Below are 23,678 nucleotides of genomic sequence, written 5' to 3'. Positions count from 1 at the left end.
CCGGAGAAATGCGGCAGTAGCAGCTAGCCTCAGCCGTGAGTAGGCCCGGAGACGAGAGCAGAGCAGTACATGAAGTGAGTTGCATCGGTTGCAGTCATCTGCGACCGACGGTCATAACATTACCCCTGTCTGTTTGTATTTTATTGGGAATACGGCCGCCTTTAAATATAATTTCAAATGCCTTGGCCACTTCATGACTTGTTTTTAGGCTCACAACCTATGCATATTTTGACAAAACATCTATCACCATCAAAATGTATTTGTAGCCGCTGTTATAAGACTTACTTTATTAACTATGTACATATTGATTTTATCATTAATTTTTGTGGATGTTTCTATGTTACCCACCCCAAACTTTGGAGGGAATGTGATACAAGCAATTTTAAATAAACAAATAAAAAAATAAATAATATAAAACAAGGAAGCAGATTTAAAACATTTAAGACAGTATTTTTTTCTATGAATGTACAATTAATCTGTGGAATTTGCTGCCAGAGGATGCAGTCAAAGCTAGTTTTTAAAAAACTTGACACCTTTCTGGAGAACAGGTCCGCTCATAATTATTAGCCAGGCAGACTTGGGGATAGCTATCTCTTACTTCTGGGAGTGAGCAACAGGAAATGTATCTCCCCATGAGGATCTGCCAGGTATTTCCTAAGTGACACAGATGAAAGCACAGTTTGTCAGTCAAACTGCTGAATTTAAAGAACTTAATTTTTCTTTTTGGAATTTAAAGAACTTAATTTTTCTTTTTTTCAGAATGACAAACTATAGAAAGAAAGGGTGCAAAGATTATATGCAAAATATATAATGAATATTTTTTGGAAAGTATACAAAAAAATCTCTCAAAATAAATGTAACCTCAGAATCTGTTTTCCTTCTTTCTTCTCTCTCACTTCTTTCCTTCTTCTCCTTGTGTCGTTTTTCTTTGTCCTCTCCCAGAAAAGCTCTTTCTCTCTGTCTCCTCTCTTTCCTTTTCTCCTCCCATTCTTGGTCAGTGGATCCTTGAGTATCTTCTTTTGAACTTCTGAGCCGCCTTTCCTTATCATACAGCAGATCGGCATCTAGTATATTTCTGTACCTCTTTTCCCTCTCAACATTCTCTGGTTCCCTACGATCTCGACACCTCCTTTCCTTGTCTGTACCAGAAGACTCCTGATTTGGCTCTTTAAGTTTTCTGTGTCGAAGCTCACGCTCAAAATCTTTGTATCCTGATAAACTTTCATATTTATCTTTAGTTTGTCCATTCTGCAAAATAAAAAAAAAAGAATTTTAAAAAAGGCGTAATAGCAATTTGAATGCACCCATTCTGTGGCTTAATGACTGCCCAGCAGATGCTAGAGTTCAGGCCTGCGTTCCAATGGGGCTCACAAAAGAATGAAAATGCAGCTTGGTCTCAAGGATGGGAATAAGAAGGAGGCCAGTAGTTCTGTGGACAATCATAATGATGTCAGCAATATGGTTTACATATGGAAGAGGTTTTCATTCTCGCATATACAGTGGACCCTCGAGTTACAACAGGCTTGACTTACAAACAACTTGGGTTATAACCAAAAGGAAAATTAATTCTTACCTGTTAATTTTTGTTCCTGTAGTACCACGGATCAGTCCAGACTGTGGGTTGAGCCTCCTTTCCAGCAGATGGAGACAGACTAAAACGTGAAGGATACCCTATATCAGGACAGAGCCTATCCTCTAACCCTTCAGTATAACGTATGTCAAAGCAGAAAACAAGAAGACCAAAGTAGGATCAAGCAAGTAACCATAAAGCTCAAATGGAGCAACTGTAGAAAAATGTAAGGAACATGGCCTAACTATCCGCTCTTGCATATTCTTGGCATGAGAACAACCAAGGCTTCCGATGTTTTTGCTCAGTATTTTTGTACAAAAATGAGATACTCTGCAGAACTGCAAGAAAAAACCAGCTTCGAGAGGACAGAAAAAGACAAACAGGGAAGGGCGTCTGGACTGATCCATGGTACTACAGGAACGAAAATTAACAGGTAGGAACTAATTTTCCTTTCCCTGTACATTCCCGGATCAGTCCAGACTGTGGGATGTACCAAAGCTTCCCTAAAACGGGTGGGATCAAGGCAGTCCCACTCAAAGCACTGATAGCCCAAAAGAACCGAAGCAGAGCTTACACCTCTAGGTGATAGTGTCGAGCAAAAAGAAATAAGGACGCCCAAGTATGAACTGTGCGAATCGTCCACGGAGAGAACAAAAGAATGTTCGCCCAAGAAGGAGCTCAAGAACGCAAAGAATGAGTCAGAAGACCCTCGGGGAACCGCCAGGCCATGACAAAGAACAACCAAGAGATCACTTCCTGCAACTAGTGCGCAATAGTGGACTCAGAAGCCGGCTTACCCCGATTGGACCCACTCCAGGGAACAGGAAGATGGACAGATGCACGAAGCCATTGGGGGACCAGGAAATAGAGCAAGAGAACTCGTATGGAAGCGAGGTAACGAAGACCCGTATGGCATCAAGGTAATGGAGACCGTCACCAGATGCAGGAGAAAAGCGGGGAGCTCCGGCGACCGAAGGACAAAGAAGTTAGACGAAGCTTCACAAAAAAAGGAAGGATGGCTACCCTGAAGTCAGAAAATCGCAAAAAGGGATCCTGCCAGGACAGCGCTTGGATCTGACAAGCAGAGGAGATAAGACCAGAAGACAGTCTTAAGCATAAGGGCCTGCAGGGTGACGCGACGGAGAGGGTCGAACAGAGCCGTACAGAGGGGTCCGTACCACCGAGTGAAAAAGTTTACGACGGACAAGTGGGCGAGAAGGTGGATGTAGATGCCTGACGCCCCTGAAAGTCCAAGTCGCAAACGGGTGGCCGCTCAGGGACGACCTGCCACTCGACCCAGGAGAAAGCCGAGGGGGTAGACTGGTACGCGCCGAGAACGAAGGAAGGATCCTCAGAGAGACTGCCTCAGAGAAGAAAAGACTAAGGAGATTGGTGCGGAGCACGCCGAAAAACCCGACTTCGCACAAACTCAAGCACGTTCCAGATGCGCACGTATGCCAGGGAGTCGACCGTTTCCGGGTCCTAAGGAAGGCGAAGACGGCCTACTCCGAAAAACCCTCACACCAGAGACATTGCCGTACCAAAAGGTCTCTGGCCGTTCACGCTAGACAAGCGTGAACGGCCTGGTCGAAATAAATACAGGGCCCTGACTAAGGAGCTGAGAAAGATGGCGTGGCCGCAGGGGTCCGACCGTCGCTAGGTTGAGAAAAACTGTGAGCCGGGGGGTGCTGTTTGCTGGCTGATGAGAGCAGATGTATGATTGGAGAGCTCCGTCCCCCTCGGGCCTAAAATTATCTAATTTTGGCTCACTAAGAACCATACTTGTCGCAAGACTACCTTAGAAATACTGTAGTTTGGGATTTCAACTACCCATGGCAGCTAAAAGGAAAACTACCGATTTAAAGCAGTTTTCTTATGGACGGCACGTGTCAGAATCTGGGCCTGCCTCCGCTGATACAGCCTCAGGCTCGCCTGAGCACACGGACCCGACGTCAGGCACAGAACAGGGGGCTGAAATGCCAGCAATAGTCGCCAGCGCGAAGACAGAGCTCCGGGACGAAATTCGTTCATGGTTCATTGAATTTAGGGCGGATCTCTGCCAGCATAAGTCCGGCCTTATGGCAGCAATGGCCGACCTAAAAGAAGATCTCAATGCTCTTGGCAACCGTGTTGACAAACTTGATACGCGAGCCGACCAACATGGAGAGCTTATAAATTAGATGACCACCCAGCAATCCGCTATTCATATGGAAATCATTGCACTCGCTGACAAGGTCGAAGACCTTGAAAATCGAAGCCGGAGAAGTAATCTCCGTATTCGAGGAGTCCCGGACACAGCGGAGTATGTAGACACGGAGGGAGTGGTAAGGCAAATTTGCTCGTTTATCCTCAATACTGATGGTTCGGGGCAGGACCACTAGGCAGTGCCTTCACCTTCCATACGATTCGATAGGGCCCATCGATCGCTGGGACAAAGCAGGGACTCAAGACCCCGCGATAAAATCGTCTGCTTTCACGATTATGGGCAGAAAACAAAGGTACTCGACGCCGCTAGGAAAATTAAAAATTTAAACTGGAACAACCACGCGCTTGAAATATACCAAGATTTAGCGCCTGTTACTTTAAAGCGGAAGTATGAACTTCGGGAAGTTACAGCTAACCTGAGGGACTGTACTATAAAATATAAGTGGACATATCCATTTGGCTTACAATTTCAGGTAAAGGGAATCACTTATCATATCACAAGCTTAGAAGAAGCAGCTGAGGCCTTCCGGCAGGCGCAGTTGCCTACTCACTTTCAGGCTACTAAAATGGCGACGGCTCCTGCAAAAATGAGCACTCTCCCTCGCTGGCAGAGAGCGGGCAAGTGAGGGAAACGCCTGCGCTGGCAATCTTCAGCATCTACAATCGCAGCAGCGGAGAAGGGCTGACACTATGCAGCGTTACGCTCCTGAAAATCAGGAGAAGAGCACTAATTACTGCACGCTATATGAGGGACTGGTGAATCCCTACCTTGTACAGACGGATGACTAAATTTGAAGAATCCAAATTATAAATTTGGACAGTTACAGGTTTTGTATCTTTATTAATGAATGGTTCTAGTGTTGAGACTTTTCAATATTCTAGATTTACACTGCTTATCTCTTCTTATTTGTACTGTTGTGGGCCTGGTGAGGACGAGGGGGATGGGGAGGTCTGCTTTTGTCAAGTTCAGCCGGCTCCCCCTGGTGATTCTAACTCGGGAGGTTTTAAGCGGGTTGGTTTCCACAATATGGGATTGTTACTAGGGGTTCCTTCTTCTCACAGGTTGGTTGGTGAATTGGTGGGGGCACTTGCTTATACACTGAGTGCCATGGAGTGTCGTACATCTTGGGTTCAGGAGTGTTCATCACCTCGTAACATACTGGGGATATTAAAGCACTGGACTGTCCTTCTCATTATTTCCTGATTTGATGGCTACTTGTATAATGTCATTAAATGTTAAGGGGTTAAATACGCCAAGGAAGCGATCCCTGTTGCAACGAGAGCTTCGTTCAACCAATGCTGCCCTTGTTTATCTACAGGAAACACACATTAGAAAACATCATGAGCGTCTTCTTACTTTTCAGCAATATCCAAGGGCGTACTGGGCTGCTAGCTCTAAAGATGCTAAATATACGGGGCTGGGGATACTGATAGCGCAATCCTTTGTCCATGAAGTCCTATATAAGCAAGTAGATCGTTCCGGTAGATATATCCTACTAAAAATTAAAGTGTATACATTACTAAATGTTTACTTCCCACATGGGAATCAGATCTCATTTTTTGGGATCCTGGATAGCTTACTCCAGCAACACGCTGAGGGTGAGATTATACTTGGTGGAGATTTTAATGCTACTAGAGTCCCCAATTTAGATACGTCCACTAAAGGGTCCACACCCAAGGGGGTGTGGAAGGCTTGGCGCGACTTCCTGGAGACCTGGAGTTTAGAAGATATTTGGCGCCAGAGAAATCCCAGATCCCGAGCATACACTTTTTATTCAAAGCCACACAATACATACTCTCGCATAGATTATTTTTTTATTTCTTGTACGTCTCAGAATGACATAGGTCGGGTGGGTATTGACAATGCAACTTGGTCGGATCATGCCCCCGTCTGGGTAGAGGTCAATATGCAAGATATTGATCCTGTTCTTCGTACTTGGAGGCTTAACGACGCTCTATTACGTGACTCTGCCTTTGTGCAAACCATGACCAACCAAATGCAAGAATATTTTGATTTAAACCAATCAGAAGATATTTATTTATTTTATTTATTTATTTATTAACTTTTATTTACCGACATTCGTGCAGCACATCATGCCGGTAAATAACACATAACTCCTACTATCTTATGGGACTGCTCTAAGGCAGTGGTACGAGGTATCCTTATTGGTCGTGCAGCATATTGTAATAAGGAGCTGGAAAAGAGCAGACAGGCTTTGCTGCGCGAATTAGATCTCCTAACTAAGCAGCACACCCTCACGTTATCTAAAAAGACCTACCAACAGATAACACGTGTTAGAGACTCCCTGAGTGCACTGGATGATGCTATTAGTCACAATCTTTCCATGCTAAAACAGAAATTCTTTGAAGGCGGCAATAAGGCGGGTAGGATCCTAGCCCAGAAATTGAAAGCCGCCCGGGCGTTGACACTAGTAGCTAAGATACAGGATAAGCAGGGAGTGACTGTAACATCCTCGACTGCAATTCGGAAAGCGTTCACTGATTTTTATGCTACATTATATACTCCAGTGGACAATATATCCGATGCTGCCATTCAGCACTATCTGGACACAGTAACTTTACTGACTCTATCTCCTATGCATTTTGAGATGCTAGACAAACCTGTTTCCCAATTGGAAGTGCTGGAGGCGATTAAAACACTGAAAGCCAGGAAAGCACCAGGGATAGACGGATTCACGGCCAGTTACTACAAAAAATTCTCTAATGTCTTGGTAGCTCCACTTACTGACATGTTTAATTCACTACGAAGCACTGGCAGTTTCACCGCAGATGCCAATACTGCAGGGATCTCTGTCATTGCCAAGCCCGGCAGGGACCCCTGCGTCTGTGGCTCTTTTAGGCCAATCTCTTTGATTAATATAGATTTAAAAATTTTAGCCCTGATACTGGCAGCACGGTTGAATAGTGTATTGCCCAGTCTGGTACATAGTGACCAGGTGGGATTTGTCCCCGGTTGCTTAGCAGCGGATAACGTTCGCAGGATTGTGAACATTATTGATTATGTACATCATGCCCACATACCGACAGTGCTTCTCTCTCTTGATGCAGAGAAGGCGTTCGACTTGGTCCATTGGCCTTTTCTCTTTGAAACGCTGAAGCGCATGGGTTTTGGCATTTATTTTATTCAATGGCTAAGTAAGCTATATGATCGCCCAGCTGCCAGAGTCAAAATCAATGGCAAATATGGTGAGGCTTTCCCAATTGGTCGAGGTACCAGACAGGGACGTCCGCTGTCTCCACCAATGTTCGCACTATTTTTAGAACCCTTTACCACTCGTGTCCGAGAGGCCATTAATGTTACTGGTGTGCTCCAGGATCCATACCATTTCAAAATCTCACTATTCGCAGACGACATCATGTTTACTCTGACTAACCCACTAACTTCCCTGCAAGGGATCATTTTTGAGCTTCAGGCCTTCAGCGGGGTTTGCGGGTTCAAGGTAAATTATGATAAATCCGAAATCCTTAATATTAACCTCCCAGATGTGGAGGTGGAATCCTTTAAAATCCTTTTTCCTTTTAAATGGGCGCCTAAAGCATTAAAATACCTGGGCATTCATATTGGGAGTCACGCTAGTCGGCTCTTTGACCTTAACTATAAGCCGCTCATTCAGAACATCCAGAGGGACCTGGGGAAATGGTCTAAGGATACCTTCTCATGGCTGGGGCGTATTGCCATTGTCAAAATGAATGTCCTGCCTAGGCTCCTCTATTTTTTCACTACCATTCCTATTTACCTTCCCTCTCCAATACTTAGATAATGGCAAGCCCTTATTTTTGGGTTCATTTGGAAGAAACGGCCACCCAGGGTCGCTCGCAGCACACTGTATATGCCAAAGATTAGAGGTGGGCTCAGTGTCCCGAATGTGGAATGGTATTATTTCGCAGCACAGCTTAGAGCACTTGTCATACTTCATAGAACCACAAGGCTACCACAGTGGACCCTCTTTGAGCGCACTTTCTCGGGTACACAACCGTTATCGGCATTGCCATGGCAACCCAAACATACGTGGCAGGGAATCTCTTATATACCTTATGCTTTAGCAACCACGCTTAAAATATGGGCAAAATGGAAACCTCTTCTTGTTGGCCCAGAACAATATACAGTGCTTACTCATCTATTTGCTAATGCAATGCTCCCTAAGCCCTATTTGACAGAAGTGGCCTACCAATGGGTTCAAGCGGGTATTTCTCATTTAGAACATGTACAGAATCAAGGCTCGCTGGTGTCTCCCGAGGAATTGCGCTCTCGCTATTCATTGAACTCTGTAGATTTCCTATTATATGCTAAACTGTATCATATTATTAAAAGGGCACTTAGGAAAGGCACTATGCGATTGTCCAGTATGCTTTTTGAAAACTATTGCTCGCACGCCAATCAAATCAATGGACTTATATAAAAAATCTAACAGATACTTGGAGGATGTGCGGCAACGCCATTTCGACAACAACCAGTATGGACTGAGGATCTTGAGCAAGATTTATCACCCACAGATTGGGATCTCATATTTCTGACTGCGTATAAATGCTCTATATCGGCCAGGCTTCAAGAGAACTGCTACAAGATGCTCTACCGTTGGCACTACTCACCGGATAGAATACACAAGGTGATTCCTGCTGCATCTCAGTATTGTTGGCGCCAATGCGGTGTGGTGGGAACATATTATCATGTGTGGTGGCAGTGCCCGCTGGTATCTACGTTTTGGCAGACGATTATTACTTGGGCCTCTAATATATTATGCACGTCTCTACCGGTCAAGTCCTGGCATGCTCTCTTGAGTCTTCCGCTGGAAACTATTAGCAGGAACGCTCAACGTTTCTTACAACAAGTTTTCATTGCAACACGCCTGACATTGGCGCACCGTTGGAAGGATAGACTGGTGCCCAGCTTACCCGAGGTTCAACAGACACTTCATGGTATTTATCAACTTGCTCGCCTTACTGCGATTCATCATGACCGGCTGCCAACATTTCTCAAGACTTGGGGGCCATATCAGGTTTGGATGGCAGCTCAGGAGTAAAGATATCCGCAGTACTGATATACCTTGTTCGTATGGGACACAATTCCGGTGTCTAACTCCTCAGGTTTTCTGGAGCCTGGATGTATGCACTCCCTTGTATGTATGCAAATTTTAACGCTGCATGTTGCATAACAAAGATATTATACTTTTCCAGTGTCACCATCTTATAACCTTACTTTACTGTATTTAATGTTGAGAGGAGAAGGGGGAAGGGGAGGGTGGGAATGAAATGTTTAAAATTTTTTCTTATTGAAGCATTGGAGTAAATGTTGAATTTGTAACTTCATTATTGGTGCAGATATTACTGTTGCACTTGGTCTGGTTTGTATTATTGTACAGTTATACTTCCTTTGCTTTAATAAAATTGTTTTAAAACAAAAAAAGAAAAACCGTGAGCCAAGGTCTGAAACGGCCCCTCGGGCGCTACTAGAACCATGGGTCACCGGTGGAGAACTATCCGTCTAAGAACTTTCCCGACCAGAGACCACGGGGGGGGGGGTGGGGGGGGGGAGAGTAGAAAAAGATGTTCCGCCAGCCGAGGGAGAGCCAAGGCAACTACGCCCGCCGAGCCGTGGTCCCTCCAGCGGAAGAACCAATCTACCATGGTATTGAGAAGAGTCGCCATGAGGCCCAGGTGGGAGGGGACCACCTGTCGATGAGAAAACCATGGTTGAACCAAGAGTTCCCACTCCCCGGGATCTAGCGACTGACGACGGAGAAAGCAACCTGAGCATTCCCCTAGCCTGTGGAGTGGGAGGCCGCCGGGCACTGTAGGTGTCACTTTGCCCAGGCGAAGAGAAGGCTGGTGTCCAGGGCCACCCACGGACTGCGAGCACCACCTGGGCGATGGAAGCAAGCCACGGTGGTGGAGTTGTCGGGCAAGACCCATAGCGCCTTGCCGCGTATGAGAGGAAGAAACTCCAGAAGAGCTAGGAACATCACCCAAGACTCCGTAATGTGCCAGCGAGACAGATGCTGGCCAGGTCCCCTGGGCATACTAGGAGAGGCCGACCACTCCTCAGCCCGAAAGACTAGCATCCGTGGGCACTATCGTCCACTGGGGAACTTGGAGCGGTAGGCCCAGTAGCAAAAGAAAAAGCAGGGGAAAACCACCCCTGCGAGACGGCGACGGTAGAGCCCAAGAACGGGAGAACTGTGTGAGACTGTTCTGCCAGTGGCTGCCAATGGGACAGCAAAGTTATCTAGAACAGTCGTATTGGAGCAAGGGCCCAAGGGACAAGGGCGAGGGTAGGAGCCGAGGAGCCCGAGATCTGCAGGCAGACACAAGCCGTCAGAGAAGGGAGCAAGGGCAGACTCTGAAAACCGGCCGAACAACTTGAGGGCCCACACACAAGGCAAGAAGACCTTGCCTACCCAGGTGCTGAAGCGGATTCTCAGGTACTCTAACTCCGGGAAGGGCTGAAGATTGCTCTAAGAGAAATACAGTATGCACCCCAGGGACGCAAAGAAAGCTAGCCCGCGATACACCGACCGCCGACAAAGAACCTCCGCCTTGGCCCTGACGCGCCAGTCGCCTAGATAAGAGTAGACGAGGAGTCCTGCCCGGCAGAGAGCTGTGGCCATCAACACCTAGACATTGGTGAAGATGCAAGGTTCCGTCGCGAGATCAAAGGGAAGCGTCCAGAACTCGAAGTCCCGGCGGTGGACGCGAACACGAAGAGACTATGGCAGACACGATGAAACGGAAAATGGAATATGCCATTGAGAGAAACGAGTGGGCCGAGGAATGCCCCGGGGGAAGGACGGCACGAGTACGCTCACAGGGTGTGCATGCGGAGAAGCGGGAACTGAGAGCCCGGGAACTCTTGTGAGGTCTAAGAGTGAACGAAGAAAATAGGATAGTGGCCTGCGGCAAGTACGTTGGCTGGGACCGGGGCCTCCATGCCCAGACACAAGAGCTTGGCGGGGGTTAGCTCCACCGTATGTCGCAGGGACCGACCACCAGGGGAAACAGAAAAAAGATCCCGCCAAATACGAGGAAGGCGGAGACGTGCCCGTGTCTGAGAACGTCGAGGACCCTCTGGTCCGATCGGAGCCCGACCCAGTCCGCGGAGAAGAGGGAGAGGCAACCGCCTCAGAAGGGGACCGAGAAACGAGGCAAAGATACTTCGGAGTATGTGCTGGCGTAAGGATTGAGCGCGTGGGCTAACCCTCGCGCAAGCAAGGAACCCACAAGAATGCTGTGACAAAAAACTGCGATCACGAAAGACAAACCCCCCTGAGGAGACACCGTGCCCGCGTGGGGTATACCGACTCTGGCCCTGAAAACGTGGACTAGAGGGTATTTATTTATTTAAAGGATTTATTTAAAGGATTTATATATGAGGTCACGTGATGCAGTGAGCCCGTGCAGACGCACTCAAATGGGCTCCGGGTGCAGGCTCCCAAATATCTGCTAATCTACAGGGATAAATGCACAATTTTCACTCACCAATAAGCAGTAAAGGCAGAGGAAATTCATATTGACGGGCGCAGAGTGTTTCCAGCGGCGGGAGATGTCAGCGAAACCCCCGAAGCGGGACAAATTGAAAAGCAGCAGTGTGGACAAAATGGACAAAATGGCGGAGAGCAGGCGAGTGTCGGAAGGCTCGGGCCTCGATGACGGGGCTGTGGCGCGGCTGACAGCGGCGGTGGTCGCGGGGTTGGAGCATAAATTCGAAGGCATCAATGAGCATTTTACAACGATGAAGGAGGCTCTAGGGGATATAGGCAAACGCATTGAAATCGCTGAAGGCCGTCTCTCTGTGGTGGAAGAAGATCAACAACAGCTTGCTACTCGGGTTTCGGGCGTAGAGACAGCTCTCAGGCAAGCTGAAATAAAGATCGAAGACCTCGAGAACAGAGATCGGCAAAATAATTTGAAATTTATGGGCCTCCCTGAGGATATTCCAGACGGCGACTTGCAATCCCTGCTGGAAAGATGGCTGCCAACGGCCCTACAATTGCCGGACCTCGCTGGAAAACTACGCGTCGAACGTGCGCATCGGCTGGGACCCAGGAGAGACACAGACCGGAGACCGAGACTGGTAATAGCCCGCTTTTTGAAATGGGCTCAGAGGGCAGTTCTCCTGGCTGCATTCAGGAAAGCCAAAGAGCTTAAATACCAAGATCAGAAGGTGGTGATTTTTCAGGACTATTCAGCTGCGGTTGCAGCTAAAAGGCGGCTCTTCTCACCATACTGCAGTGACCTTTATAAAAGAAATGTGCGGTTTGCACTACAGTTTCCTGCTACTCTTAAAATATGGAACAATGGCAAAACCCATATTTTTGACTCGCCTGAGAAGGTGGCAAGTTGGATGGCAGAAGTTTATCCTGCAAAATAACTCTGGGTATATGTACCTCTCATGCTCTACGAGGTATAAGGGCCTGTGGTGAGTGCTCTGGGGCATGATGGAGTCTGGCTAGCGATAGTGCTGGCAGGGATAGCCCCTGGCTGGACCATTTAAAAGGTTACAGTTCGCACTTGTATATGTGTTACTTAGTTCATGTAATCCTAAGTGTTGGTTGAGTTGGGGAAATTGCAAACAGGACCTGGAGGTGGGAGCGTGCACCCGAGTGCATATTTCACGGATCTCTCACCCACGCTCTGTGGGCAAACAGGTTTGCCTGTTCTATGCAGAAGGGGGAAAGGGAGGGAGGGGGAGGGGTGGGAGGGGGGTGGGGAACCGGGGTCAGTCAAGGCGGTTCAATGGCGCATGGATAGGATCCAGCATTTAGGCACGCCCACGGTCCAGGCTGGGAGACCGGAGGGCGGAGTTTGGTATCGTTTAGTGACTAGATACGCTACTGCTCTAAACACGGGATGACCACTCTGCGATATATCTCTTGGAATGTGGGGGGCATAGGAACACCGATTAAGCGTCAAAAGATTTTAAGTGCATTGCAACGCCAGAAAGTGGGAATAGCGGGCATACAGGAGACACACCTATCGGCCACAGAAAGTATTAAATTGAAAAGGCAGTGGGTTGGCCAGTGCTACTTTGCTCCGGCTGTGGGCCGTAAGGCCGGAGTGGCGATATTACTTCATAAATCCTTAAAATTTGAGCTCGGGCGGCAGATTGCGGATGAGGGTGGGAGATATGTTATCTTGATTGGAAAGGTTCAAGGTCAAGACATAACAATATGTAATATCTATGCTCCAAACTCGTACAATCACGCTTTTTACCAAGGCATGGTGCAATTACTCTTACCGTGTATTAGAGGTCCTCTGATCCTGATGGGGGACTTTAATACTGTACATGATCCCTCCCTAGATAAATCCCAGCTGGCTCCAGTGGCCACAGATGCCTCTAGTAAGGGGATTGCGTACTTGTGCACTGAACTGCAATTGCTGGATATATGGAGGGTGCTCAATCCAATGGAAAGGGACTACACCCATGTTTCCCGAGCCCACTCTACGATGTCTAGAATAGACTATGTTCTGATCTCAGCTACCCTATTTTCTAAGGTGAACGTGGTAAAAATAGGCCCTATAGAGATATCAGACCATGCTATGATTTGGATTGATATAGGCAGTGGGAGGAGGGAAACAAAGTCTATTCTGTGGAGGTTCCCTAGTCATATGATGGGGGATAGCAAATTTAGGGACTTTCTACAAGACAAGTGGAGGGATTTTGCACACAATAATGCCGAACATAAGCCTGACCCCTGGTTATATTGGGGCACGGGTAAAGCGGTAATGAGAGGGGAAATCACCTCCTATATGATTGCGAAATCTAAGGCAATGCATAAACGTATTTTGAGTCTTGAACACAAGTTGGGGGGAGGCGAAGAGCCGGTTGGCACAAAACAAGACTACGGGTGCCCTTAAAGAATATACAGAGCTTCTGCATACTCTAAACTCCCTTCTCCAGGAGAGGGCACAGCAGATGCTGGCAAGAAGTGCTCATAAGTTGTTCAGGTTTGGGAACAAATCTGGGAGATTATTAGCGAATATGGTGCGTATGGCTCGGGGGAAGACAATTATAGATCAACTGAAGAACAATTTAGGTAAACCCTTGCAGGAAGAGGCAGAGATATGTGCTGAGTTCCGCAAGTTCTATGAGCAGCTTTATACGGAAGATAGGACTGGCGGATATATGCAGGAGGAGGACTTTTTCGGGGGCTTCCCATCCCGAGGTTGACGCCCACTCAAATTGAGAGCCTTAATAAGCCCATAGAGCTGGAGGAAATACGGGGGATTATAAGCAGCAGTAAAGCTAATAAGGCCCCAGGCCCGGATGGGCTGAGTGCGGAATATTACAAATGTTTACTTAATCAGGTGACTGGGGACCTTTTAGCATACTTTCAAGAGGTCCAGAGGAAGGGGACTTTTCCTGAGGGGGCAACTAAAGCCTATATTACCGTCTTGGAGAAGCCTGGGAAGGATTTGTCCTCCCCTGCATCGTATAGGCCGATATCACTGCTTAATTTTGAAACCAAAATATTTGCAAAGATTCTGGCGGACCGACTGAGTACCGTATTTCCCTCTATCATAACGAATAACCAAGTGGGCTTTGTCAAGGGACGTTCCATTAGTACGAATCTGTCCAAATTATTAATAGCTATGAAGGACTGTCAGATAAGGGGGACAGAAGCGATGATAGTTAGCTTTGATTCGGAAAAAGCTTTCGACAGAGTTTCCTGGGACTACCTCTTCTCTGTGCTCTCTAGATATGGCTTTCAAGGGGACATTATATGTAATATATCTCTATTATATCATCAACCCAAATCCGCAATCGTAGCTAATGGACATGTGTCTGAAGATTTTTGCTTGTATAGGGGCACTAGGCAGGGATGTCCGTTGTCCCCCCTCCTGTATATACTATCTATAGACCCGCTTCTTAGGAAAATTGAGGCAGACCCAGCAATTGCGGGCTTTACCTGGGGAGGCCAAGAATTTAAGGTTTCTGCTTTCGCAGATGATGTTCTGGTTTTCCTTACCACCCCTCAGCGGTCCCTAGAGGCAGTCCTGAGGCACCAGACCCTGTTTGGCTCTTTTGCGGGTTTAAAAATAAATATTGATAAGTCGGAAGCTCTGGAGTTAAGTAAACTCGTTAAGGAACGGTGGGTGGGGGAGTTCCCTTTACGATGGGTGAGGGCAGAGATGAGGTATTTAGGTCTCCACTTAGTCAGAGAGGTAGACCGGATTCATGAGGCGAATATAACCCCTTTGCTCAGAAACATGGCAAATAAACTGAAGCTATGGGCTGCGTTACCTCTGTCTCTAACCGGCAAAATATTCCTGCTAAAAATGTTAGAATTACCCAGATGGCTATATGTGCTTCAACATATCCCCATATGGCTAACTAAAGGGGAGATACTTAAGATTAATCAGGCTATGCGAAGGTTCCTATGGGGAGGGCGGTCAGCGCGGTTACCTCTAGCCACCTTACAACTGAGTAGACGACAGGGAGGATTGGGGTGCCCAAACTGGCGGCACTATAATGTGGCCTGCCTATTACGGCATGTACAAGACTGGCTTGATGAGACAGGGAAGTTCACACCTCTGGATTTTCTAAATGCTGGGCTGTACCCTTATAGACCGGAAAATGTCATTCAGGTTCCTAACTCACACGTGCCTGCTGCTTGTAAACAGTATATCTTTCTTGCCTCTGGTAGGAAAGCCTGGCAGTATCTGTGTCGTAGCCAGTTAAAATTAGGGACATGTATTACCCCCTACGTAAAGTTAAGGGGGAACCCACAATTCGCAGCTGGCCTGGACAGTGCGGTTATCAGGAAGTGGAGCAGGATAGGCTTGAAATTTATATATCAATTCTACGATATCCGAACGGGGGTGTTCTATAGTTTTGAGGAACTGCGAACTATATATTCGATCCCATCCCAGGATTTCTTTGCGTACCTCCAGGTGCGACATTATGTTGCGCACTTATTTGGCTTACAGTCGCTGGGAACTGCGTGGGAAGGGTTACGAGACTATTTCACCCCTAGAGGTCCCAAGGGTAATTCTTGTTCCACTTTTTCCAAAGCTTTAAAAGAGGGCATAGATCTTACTGGCCTTCAGGGGATTCAAAACAAGTGGGTAATACAGGCGAATCTGTATATTGCAGTAGAGTATATTGTCAAAGTTCTGGACAACTGCTATACCGTGTCTGAAAATGTGGGCATCCGAGAAACGGGTTATAAAGTACTGAATTGTATGTATATGTCTAGAGCTCGGATGTATGCAGCAAAAATGTGTGACTCGGATGTGTGCTTAAAATGTCAGAAGGGGAAAGGCTCCCTGTTCCATAGTCTGTGGGAGTGTGAGCAACTGGTCCTATTCTGGGATGAAGTACTGACCAGTCTTAGCCGGATGCTCGCAATCATAGTACCCCGGGATCCTAAACTCTGTCTTTTGCGATTGTTCACTCACCTCATTTTGGACCTTTCAGAGCAGGACCAACTGTTCTTAGGAAAGGCATTGCTAGTTGCCTTACAGACAATTATGGCCAGGTGGATCTCACCCGAGCGCCCGAGCGGGGGTCAGTGGCACACACGTTTGGAAATGTTGCTCCAGCACGAATATAGGACGGCAAGAACACAAGCAGGACGGCGTCAAACAGACTGTTACGCTATTTGGGACAAATTTTGGCGCTCTCTTTCGCCTACCAAGAGAACATTGATTATGCAAGTTACGGACTATGTCTATGCGACCACAACAAAAGGGGTTCTATAATAGTACAGAAGACTGACGTCTGGCTCCTGGGGGAGGAGAGGGAAGGGGTAGGGAATAGGGTCGGGGAGGGGAGTTGGGAAAGGTTCGTATAATAGTACCTGTATCTTGAAGTTGTATAAGATAACAAAATGTTCAATAAAGAAAAGATTTCAAAAAAAAGGATTTATATACCGGAAGTTCCTGTATAATATACATATCACCCCGGTTTACAAGGAGCAAGAACTATCGCTTCATTTAGCGGTTTACATTGAACAGATTAATCAAGTTAACAAATTAGTATAAATTGCTAAACAGTTAATAAATAACATGCGAGTTAATAAATAAATAAATGGTTATATGATTATCAACATGATTATATGTATATATGATTATATAATAAATAAGTAACATGATTATATGATTAAGTCCAATTCAATAATGATCTTTTCGGGAAGTTATATGCTAGGGGCTGGGGAAAGAACGAATTAATTTGAAAATGTCTTTCATCCTGCTCTTAACTCTAAGGGAATGCTTGTTTGAACAACCAAGTCTTAAGTTTCTTTTTAAATGTAGCGTGGCAAGGTTCAAGGCGAAGATCTGGAGGTAGCGAGTTCCAGAGTGAAGGGCCCGCTGTGGATAGAGCCCGTTTCCTCAGGGAGGATTTCACCGGTTGGGTGATTAGTCTGTTCTGATACGCACTTCTAGTCGGTTTCACGGATGTGTGTAGCTGAATTTGAAACGTTAAGTTGAGAGGAGCTATGTTATATAAGGCCTTGTGTATCATCATTATGGACTTGAATTGGATCCTGTATTTAATCGGAAGCCAGTGGAGATGATGAAGGATTGGGGTGATATGATCTCTTTTTTTGGCATTTGAGAGAATTCTTGCCGAGGCATTCAGGACCATCTGAAGTGGTTTGGTGGTGCATGCTGGTAGGCCTAGGAGGAGAGAGTTATAGTAGTCCAGTTTTGGGAGTATGATGGCTTGTAGCACCATGCGAAAGTCTCTGTATTGAAGGAGTGGCTTTAGTTTCTTTAAGGTTTGTAGTTTAAAGAAACATTCTTTTGTTGTGTTATTAACGAATTTGTTGAGGCTGAGTCCGCGGTCTATGATGACCCCCAGGTCTTACTTGTTTCGAGGTGGAGTGCACGGAGGTATCCGGACGTTGCAAGGCTGATCATGGCAGCGCACGCCAAGTTACGCAGGTATCTTTACTACCTGTCCTGATGAGGTGCAAATCTGGAGATTTTGGCCAGAGGGATCCTGAACATTGGGGGGGGGGGGGGGGGGGGAGAGAGAGAGAGACTCTTTTAAAAGGCCAATCTGACATTCTCTGTATATCCCACTGTAAGAAGGGCACTTTCAACTCAGGATTGGTTTGGAGGAGGGGCAGTGTTACATTGGTCTGCCTAGGGTGCAAGGGTCTGAAGGTGATACTAAAAGTAGGAGGAACCACAGAAAGCAGGATTTTTTGTTTTTTTAGTGAGCTCTCATGCGCAGCAAGACAACGCCAGCTCCAGGGCTGGCATTACATTTGCCATGTTAAAAAGTGCTTGTCATGTGATGAGCGCTATTAGCTACACGTGAGTTTGGACACGCGTTTTGGACACAGTAATCCCCTTATTGCATCGGGTATATACCTAGCGAGTCCAAAATGCGTGTCCAATCACTGGTTAAGCTGTGTGCTAGCCTGAATGCACAAAAGTGCATCAGCCCCAAAGACTTCCCATGCGAACGACCATTTTAGAACTCTCCGCAGCTAATTTCTCCGCAGTTGATTTCTTCAGAGTAGTTTCTGTCCAGGGAAAAGGGTGGGTTTTACATGGCTAATTCATCCTGCTATCTATGGAATAGACTGTTTAGGGTAAGGAAACTCGCTTTTTTTCTGTCGATAAGAAGGCTGAAATAGCCAATCTCAATGGGGGAGTCCCAAGCTGAGGGTTGCTAAATGAATATAAAGTTTGTTTTTTCGCAACCTGGACAGCATAATAAAGATGTGGTAGCCTAATCCACGACTGCTTTTCCTACTGAACTGCCAGTTGGCTCCTGCTCTATCCAGGCAGTAGTGTAATGTGAAAGTATGAATGAACGATCAGGTTGTGGCCCTGCATATGTCCTCAATGCAACATTATTCAAGTGCACAATTGTTGCTGCAGTTGCACATACTTGATGCGCTCTCACTGGGTCTAGGAGGTGGAGCAAGTGCGCAGCATAGCTTTATCACTGGAGCACCTAGTCTTTTCGGATCAAAGGAATCTAACAGTTTAACAGTTGGGACCCTTTCCTATGAGTCTGAGTTGTTCTCTTATAGCATGCTAGGGCTCGTTTGCAATCCAGCATATATAGTAGCTTTTTCCTTTCGGGCTTGTGTGGTTTTGGGAACAATGTTGGAAGCAAGATGTTTTGATTCAAGTGGAAAGTCGAGATCACCTTAGGTAAGAATTTTGGGTGCAGTCAAAGAACCACCTGAATTGGAGATAGAGTGGAAAATGGACCAAGGCCTGGATTTTGCTTATTCTTCATGTGGAGTTTGCCACTACTAAGAAGAGCACCATCCAGGCGAGGAATTTCAATGAGACTGATTCCAAGGGTTCAAAAGGAGGCTTCATTAGAGTAGATATAATGATGTTGATATCCCATGAACAGGGGGTTGTTTCACAGGGGGCCAAGGATTAAGAAGTCCCCTTATAAAGCGGGAAATTAGCAGATGTCTGGATAGTTGAGCTCCATTTTCTTGATGAAGGTATGCCACTATGGTGTTCAGATGTATTCTTACTAAAGTGGTTGCCAGTTCAGTTTGAGCGAGGTGGTGTAGATAAGAAAGTAAATACAGTATCTCAGCCCACAAGAGAACAGGTCCAGAGATTGATGTGTGCATTATTTGGAGTAGAGACGCCATTTGATTGCATATCTTCGACAGGTGGATGGCTCTCTTGCCGAGAGTAGGATGTCCTGAATTGAGTCTGGTAGGTTCCAGTGCACTAGAGCTGCATGCTCAATATCCATGCAATTAGGTTCAGAATTGAATGCAATGGATGGTGAAGGCATCCCTCCTCCTGTGTCTATAGATCTGGGTTGCTCCCGCGGTGCCAAGGAGAGGATGCTGAATACTATACGAGATACACATACCATGGCAGCTTCGTCTGAGCAAGGGCTATTAAAATCATCTCAGCGCATCTCATATGCATTTCTAACTTGTTTTGGAATTAGTGGTAGCGGAGGAAACGCATAGAGTTGCTCCATGGCAATAGGAAAGCTTCTGGCGCCTTTCATAGAGTGCTGGGACAGATTGAACAGAAGTGTGGAACCATTTTGTTCCTCTCTGTGGCAAAAAGGTCTATCCAGGTTTGACCACCCAATGTAGGAACAAGTAGTCGACTACTGTCTGTGCCAGCGACCATTCATGTGGGCAGAATATTCTGCTGAGACGGTCTGCCTCCACATTTGCAATGCCTGGTAAGTACGTGCCTTGCAGAGTTACCAGGACATGGTCCGGCCAGCTCCATATTTGCAAGGCTTCCTTGCAGAGGTTCCATGATCCTGTACCTCCTTGTTTGTTTATATAAAAAATGACTTCGTTGTCCGTATGGATCATCATTGCCGTTCCCTGGAGGAGGTGTTTGAACGCTCCATATGGCTCTGAGCTCCAGTAAGTTTATGGACCATGTCCTTTTGTTGTGATTCCAACGATCTTGTGTCTTTTATTGGAATCGGTGAGTGACCCACACCAATGTGGAAGTGTCCTTCATTAGGATCATCTGGCACAGAATTGCATGTAGCAGAGCGCCCTCTTCTAAAATGTCTGGGTGTAGCCACCAACTTGTTTCCTGTGTCACTGATTGTGTTATTTGAATCTGTGTCAACAACAGTTGAAGGAATTGGCACATTGGCTCTTTAGTCCCCCTATAAATGGCACATATGGAGTTGTGTTAAAGGGACTATGTGAACGGGAGCCCCCATGTGTCCAAGCAATACTAGGACATAATGAACTGCTGTTCTTTTGTGTTGCAAGAGCTTTATGGATAAAGCATGAAATCTGAGTGTCCTCTTGTGGGGAAGAAAAGCTTTGGATTGGATCAAGTCTGTTTCTACTATGAATTTTCTCATAGTTTATCAGGAACCCTAAGGATTCCAGGCAGTCAATGCTCATTTCGGAGTGAGAATGCAGTGTCCATTCAGCTGGTGCCACTATCAAACAATCATCTAGATAGAGGATGAGCCGTATCACGGAACGGCTTAGGTATACCACAGCCACCGCTAGGCATTTCGTGAATACTCTTGGGGCAGAGGAAAGATCAAATGGGAGGATCTTTATTGATAGTGTCTCTGTCCTAGCTTGAAGCAGAGGTAGCGCCAACACAAGGGATGAATCAGGATGTGCACATACACATCCTTCAGAAAAAGAGAGCACATCCAGTTGTTGGGCTGGATGAAGGGTAATATGATGCCCAGAAATGTCATTTTGAACTTCTCCCAACACAGATGCTTGTTTAACTACCTGAGTTCAGAATTGAACAAAGATCCCCTGTCTTCTTGGGGATAATGAAGTAATGTGAGTAGTATCCTTTGTTGTAGTCTTGAGGTAGTACCTCCTGAATTGCATTTTGATGGAGTAATTTATGTGCCTTCTCTGTTAGGAGACCTAAATGGTCAGGATTTGCAGTTGGGAGCGCTAGATGAGGAAACATCAGTCGCGTCAGAGATGTGCTCGCTCGTGCCCTAGGAGGGCCCATGCTGGTCTGAGAACGCAGAGGCCCATGGCTCTCGGCACCGGAGACAGCCATCTTGCCCAGAGAGAGAGAGAAAGGGGAGAGAAAGAGGTAAGGCAGAGCGGTCGCAGCCGTCTGCGACCGACGGACGCAACACTATATCTTTCTTGAGATATGGTGACCAGAACTGAACACAATATTCAAGATGAGGTGGCACCATGGAGAGATACAGAGGCATTATGATAGTCTCTGTTTTATTCTTCATTCCTTTCCTAATAATCCCTAGCATTCTATTTGCTTTCTTGCCTGCTTCTGCACACTGAGCAGAAGATTTCTAAGTATTTTCAACAATGAAACCTAGATCATTTTCCTGAGTGGTAACACCTAATGTGGGACCTTGCATTTTGTAGCTATAATTTGGGTTTCTCTTCCCTAAGTGCATCGCTTTGCACTTGTCTACTTTAAATTTCATTTGCTATTTGTATGCCAAGTCTCCCAGTTTTGCAATATCCTCTTGGAATTTCTCTTGTAATTTGACAACTTTGAATAATTTTGTGTCATCTGCAAATTTGATCACCTCACTTAAAGTTCCCATTTTCAGGTCATTTATAAATATATTAAAAAAACATTGGTCCCAGAACAGATCCCTGGGGCACTCCACTATTCACCTTTTTCCATTGGGGAAACTTACCATTTAGCCCTACTCTCTGTTTTCCATCTTTTAACCTGTAGGCAATCCACAAAAGGACACTGCCACCTATCCCATGACTTCCTAATTCCCTAAGAAGTCTCTCATGAGGGCTTTGTCAAATGCTTTCTGAAAATCTAGACACACTATATCAATTGGCTCACCTTTATCCACATGTTTATTTACACCTTCAAAAAAATGTAGCAACTTTGTGAGCAAGACTTCCCTTAGCTAAATCCATGTTGGCTTTGTTCCATTAAACTATGCTTATCTATATGTTCAGCAATTTTGTTCTTTATGATAGAGCAGAAAGTTCGGGTTGGGATGTCAAGAATTTTGAGACATCCTATAACCTCTGCCCATGGGTCCAGCTCCTTCCATATCTCCAATTTGAGGACAAAGCCCACTTTTTCCACAAAACTAGAGTATGTTAGATTCTCCAGGAGTGATGCATGCTCTGGTGGTTCCTCTGTGGGATCTGATGGAAGACTCGTGGAACTGAACAGAGACTCCCCTGTGGAATGATCCAAAGGAAGGTATGGCACCAGTGAATGAGGCGGTGAATGCTCTCTCAACAGAATAGAAAGAGGTGGCAATTTCTCAGGTACAGGTGATATAGGACTTCCCAAAGAAGATGATGTCGGAAGTGGTGGTGCTCTAGGCATTACTTTCTACACTGATGGATGAATAGAATATGCCAGTGGGAAAGATGGAGGTGGTATTTGTGGAAAAACATTGGAGAAAAAGTTTCTCATAATATCCATAATCTGCTTGACCGCTTGTGTCCCGGAGATAATGGAGGAGAATCTTCTTCAGGGTCTAGAATTGAGCTGATGGGATCTGGAGTCTAAAGGCGGAAGCCCTGTTGCCATAGCGTAGAGGTCAGCATCGGTCTGGGACCAGTGGTGGATAGGGCAAAAGTTGAACCATACAATGGATAGGTTCACAAAAGTAGTCTGGGTGGAGGTATTGCTACATAAGAACATGCCACACTGGGTCAGACCATCAAGCCCAGCATCCTGCTTCCAACAGTGGCCAATCCAGGCCATAAGAATCTGGCAAGTACCCATGAACTAAGTCTATCCCATGCTACTGATGCTAGTAACAGCAGTGGCTATTTTCTAAGCCAACTTAATTAAGAGCAGGTAATGGACTTCTCCTCCAAGAACTTATCCAATCCTTTTTTAAACCCAGCTACACTAACTGCACTAACCACATCCCCTGGCAACAAATTCCAGAGTTTAATTGTACATCGAAAAAAAAAGAACTTTCTCCGATTACATTTAAATGTGCCACATGCTTTTTTTTTTTTTTTTTTACTGCCGACTCACTATTACTGAGCTGTGTGGTAGTTGTACCATGCCATATTCAGAGGATTTCTTCAATCTGAATTTTAAGTCTGCCACACTGTTTGTGTTGGGTATGGCTGCTGTCCATTTGAGTGTGAGGAACTGGACCAGGATGATGATCTAGTATGGGCACTAGAAGCTCTGGGCATCTCCGATTCCTCTCGGCTTTTTAATTTCTTATCTTTGGACGTTTGTGACTTGCTGTGCCCATTAGTACCTTGTGACGACTTTGACATGATTTTTTGCGGTGCTGTTGCATCATGCTTCTCGTGCAGTGCATTGTGCGTCATGTTTGCGCCATCGTTGGTGGTGTGCCATGCACTGTGGTTGGAGGCGCAACATGCACCATTTTTACACCATGTGCTTTGTGTGCGCCGATCCTCGGGGTGCGTCGTACATAGTTGATGCACCATACACTTTTTGCTTCGATGCCTGCTTCTTTTTTGCTGTTCCAGTG

The 23,678-nt window shown here is 46.1% G+C and overlaps 1 protein-coding gene across 1 annotated transcript in view; it reads right to left on the bottom strand.

Moving 5' to 3' along the window:
• WDR60 (WD repeat domain 60) overlaps positions 1 to 23,678 on the bottom strand; it is a 373,459-nt gene that overhangs the window by 300,388 nt on the left and 49,393 nt on the right. The window contains exon 5 of the mRNA XM_029588515.1: positions 862 to 1,248. Within this exon, the coding sequence (XP_029444375.1) occupies positions 862 to 1,248 (387 nt within the window). The remainder of the gene's footprint in view (positions 1 to 861; positions 1,249 to 23,678) is intronic.

This window comes from Rhinatrema bivittatum, chromosome 2, assembly GCF_901001135.1.
Source record: "Rhinatrema bivittatum chromosome 2, aRhiBiv1.1, whole genome shotgun sequence".
NCBI lineage: Eukaryota > Metazoa > Chordata > Amphibia > Gymnophiona > Rhinatrematidae > Rhinatrema > Rhinatrema bivittatum.
The sequence above is the reverse complement of the archived record's forward strand: the minus strand, read 5'-3'. Positions and strand labels throughout refer to the sequence as shown.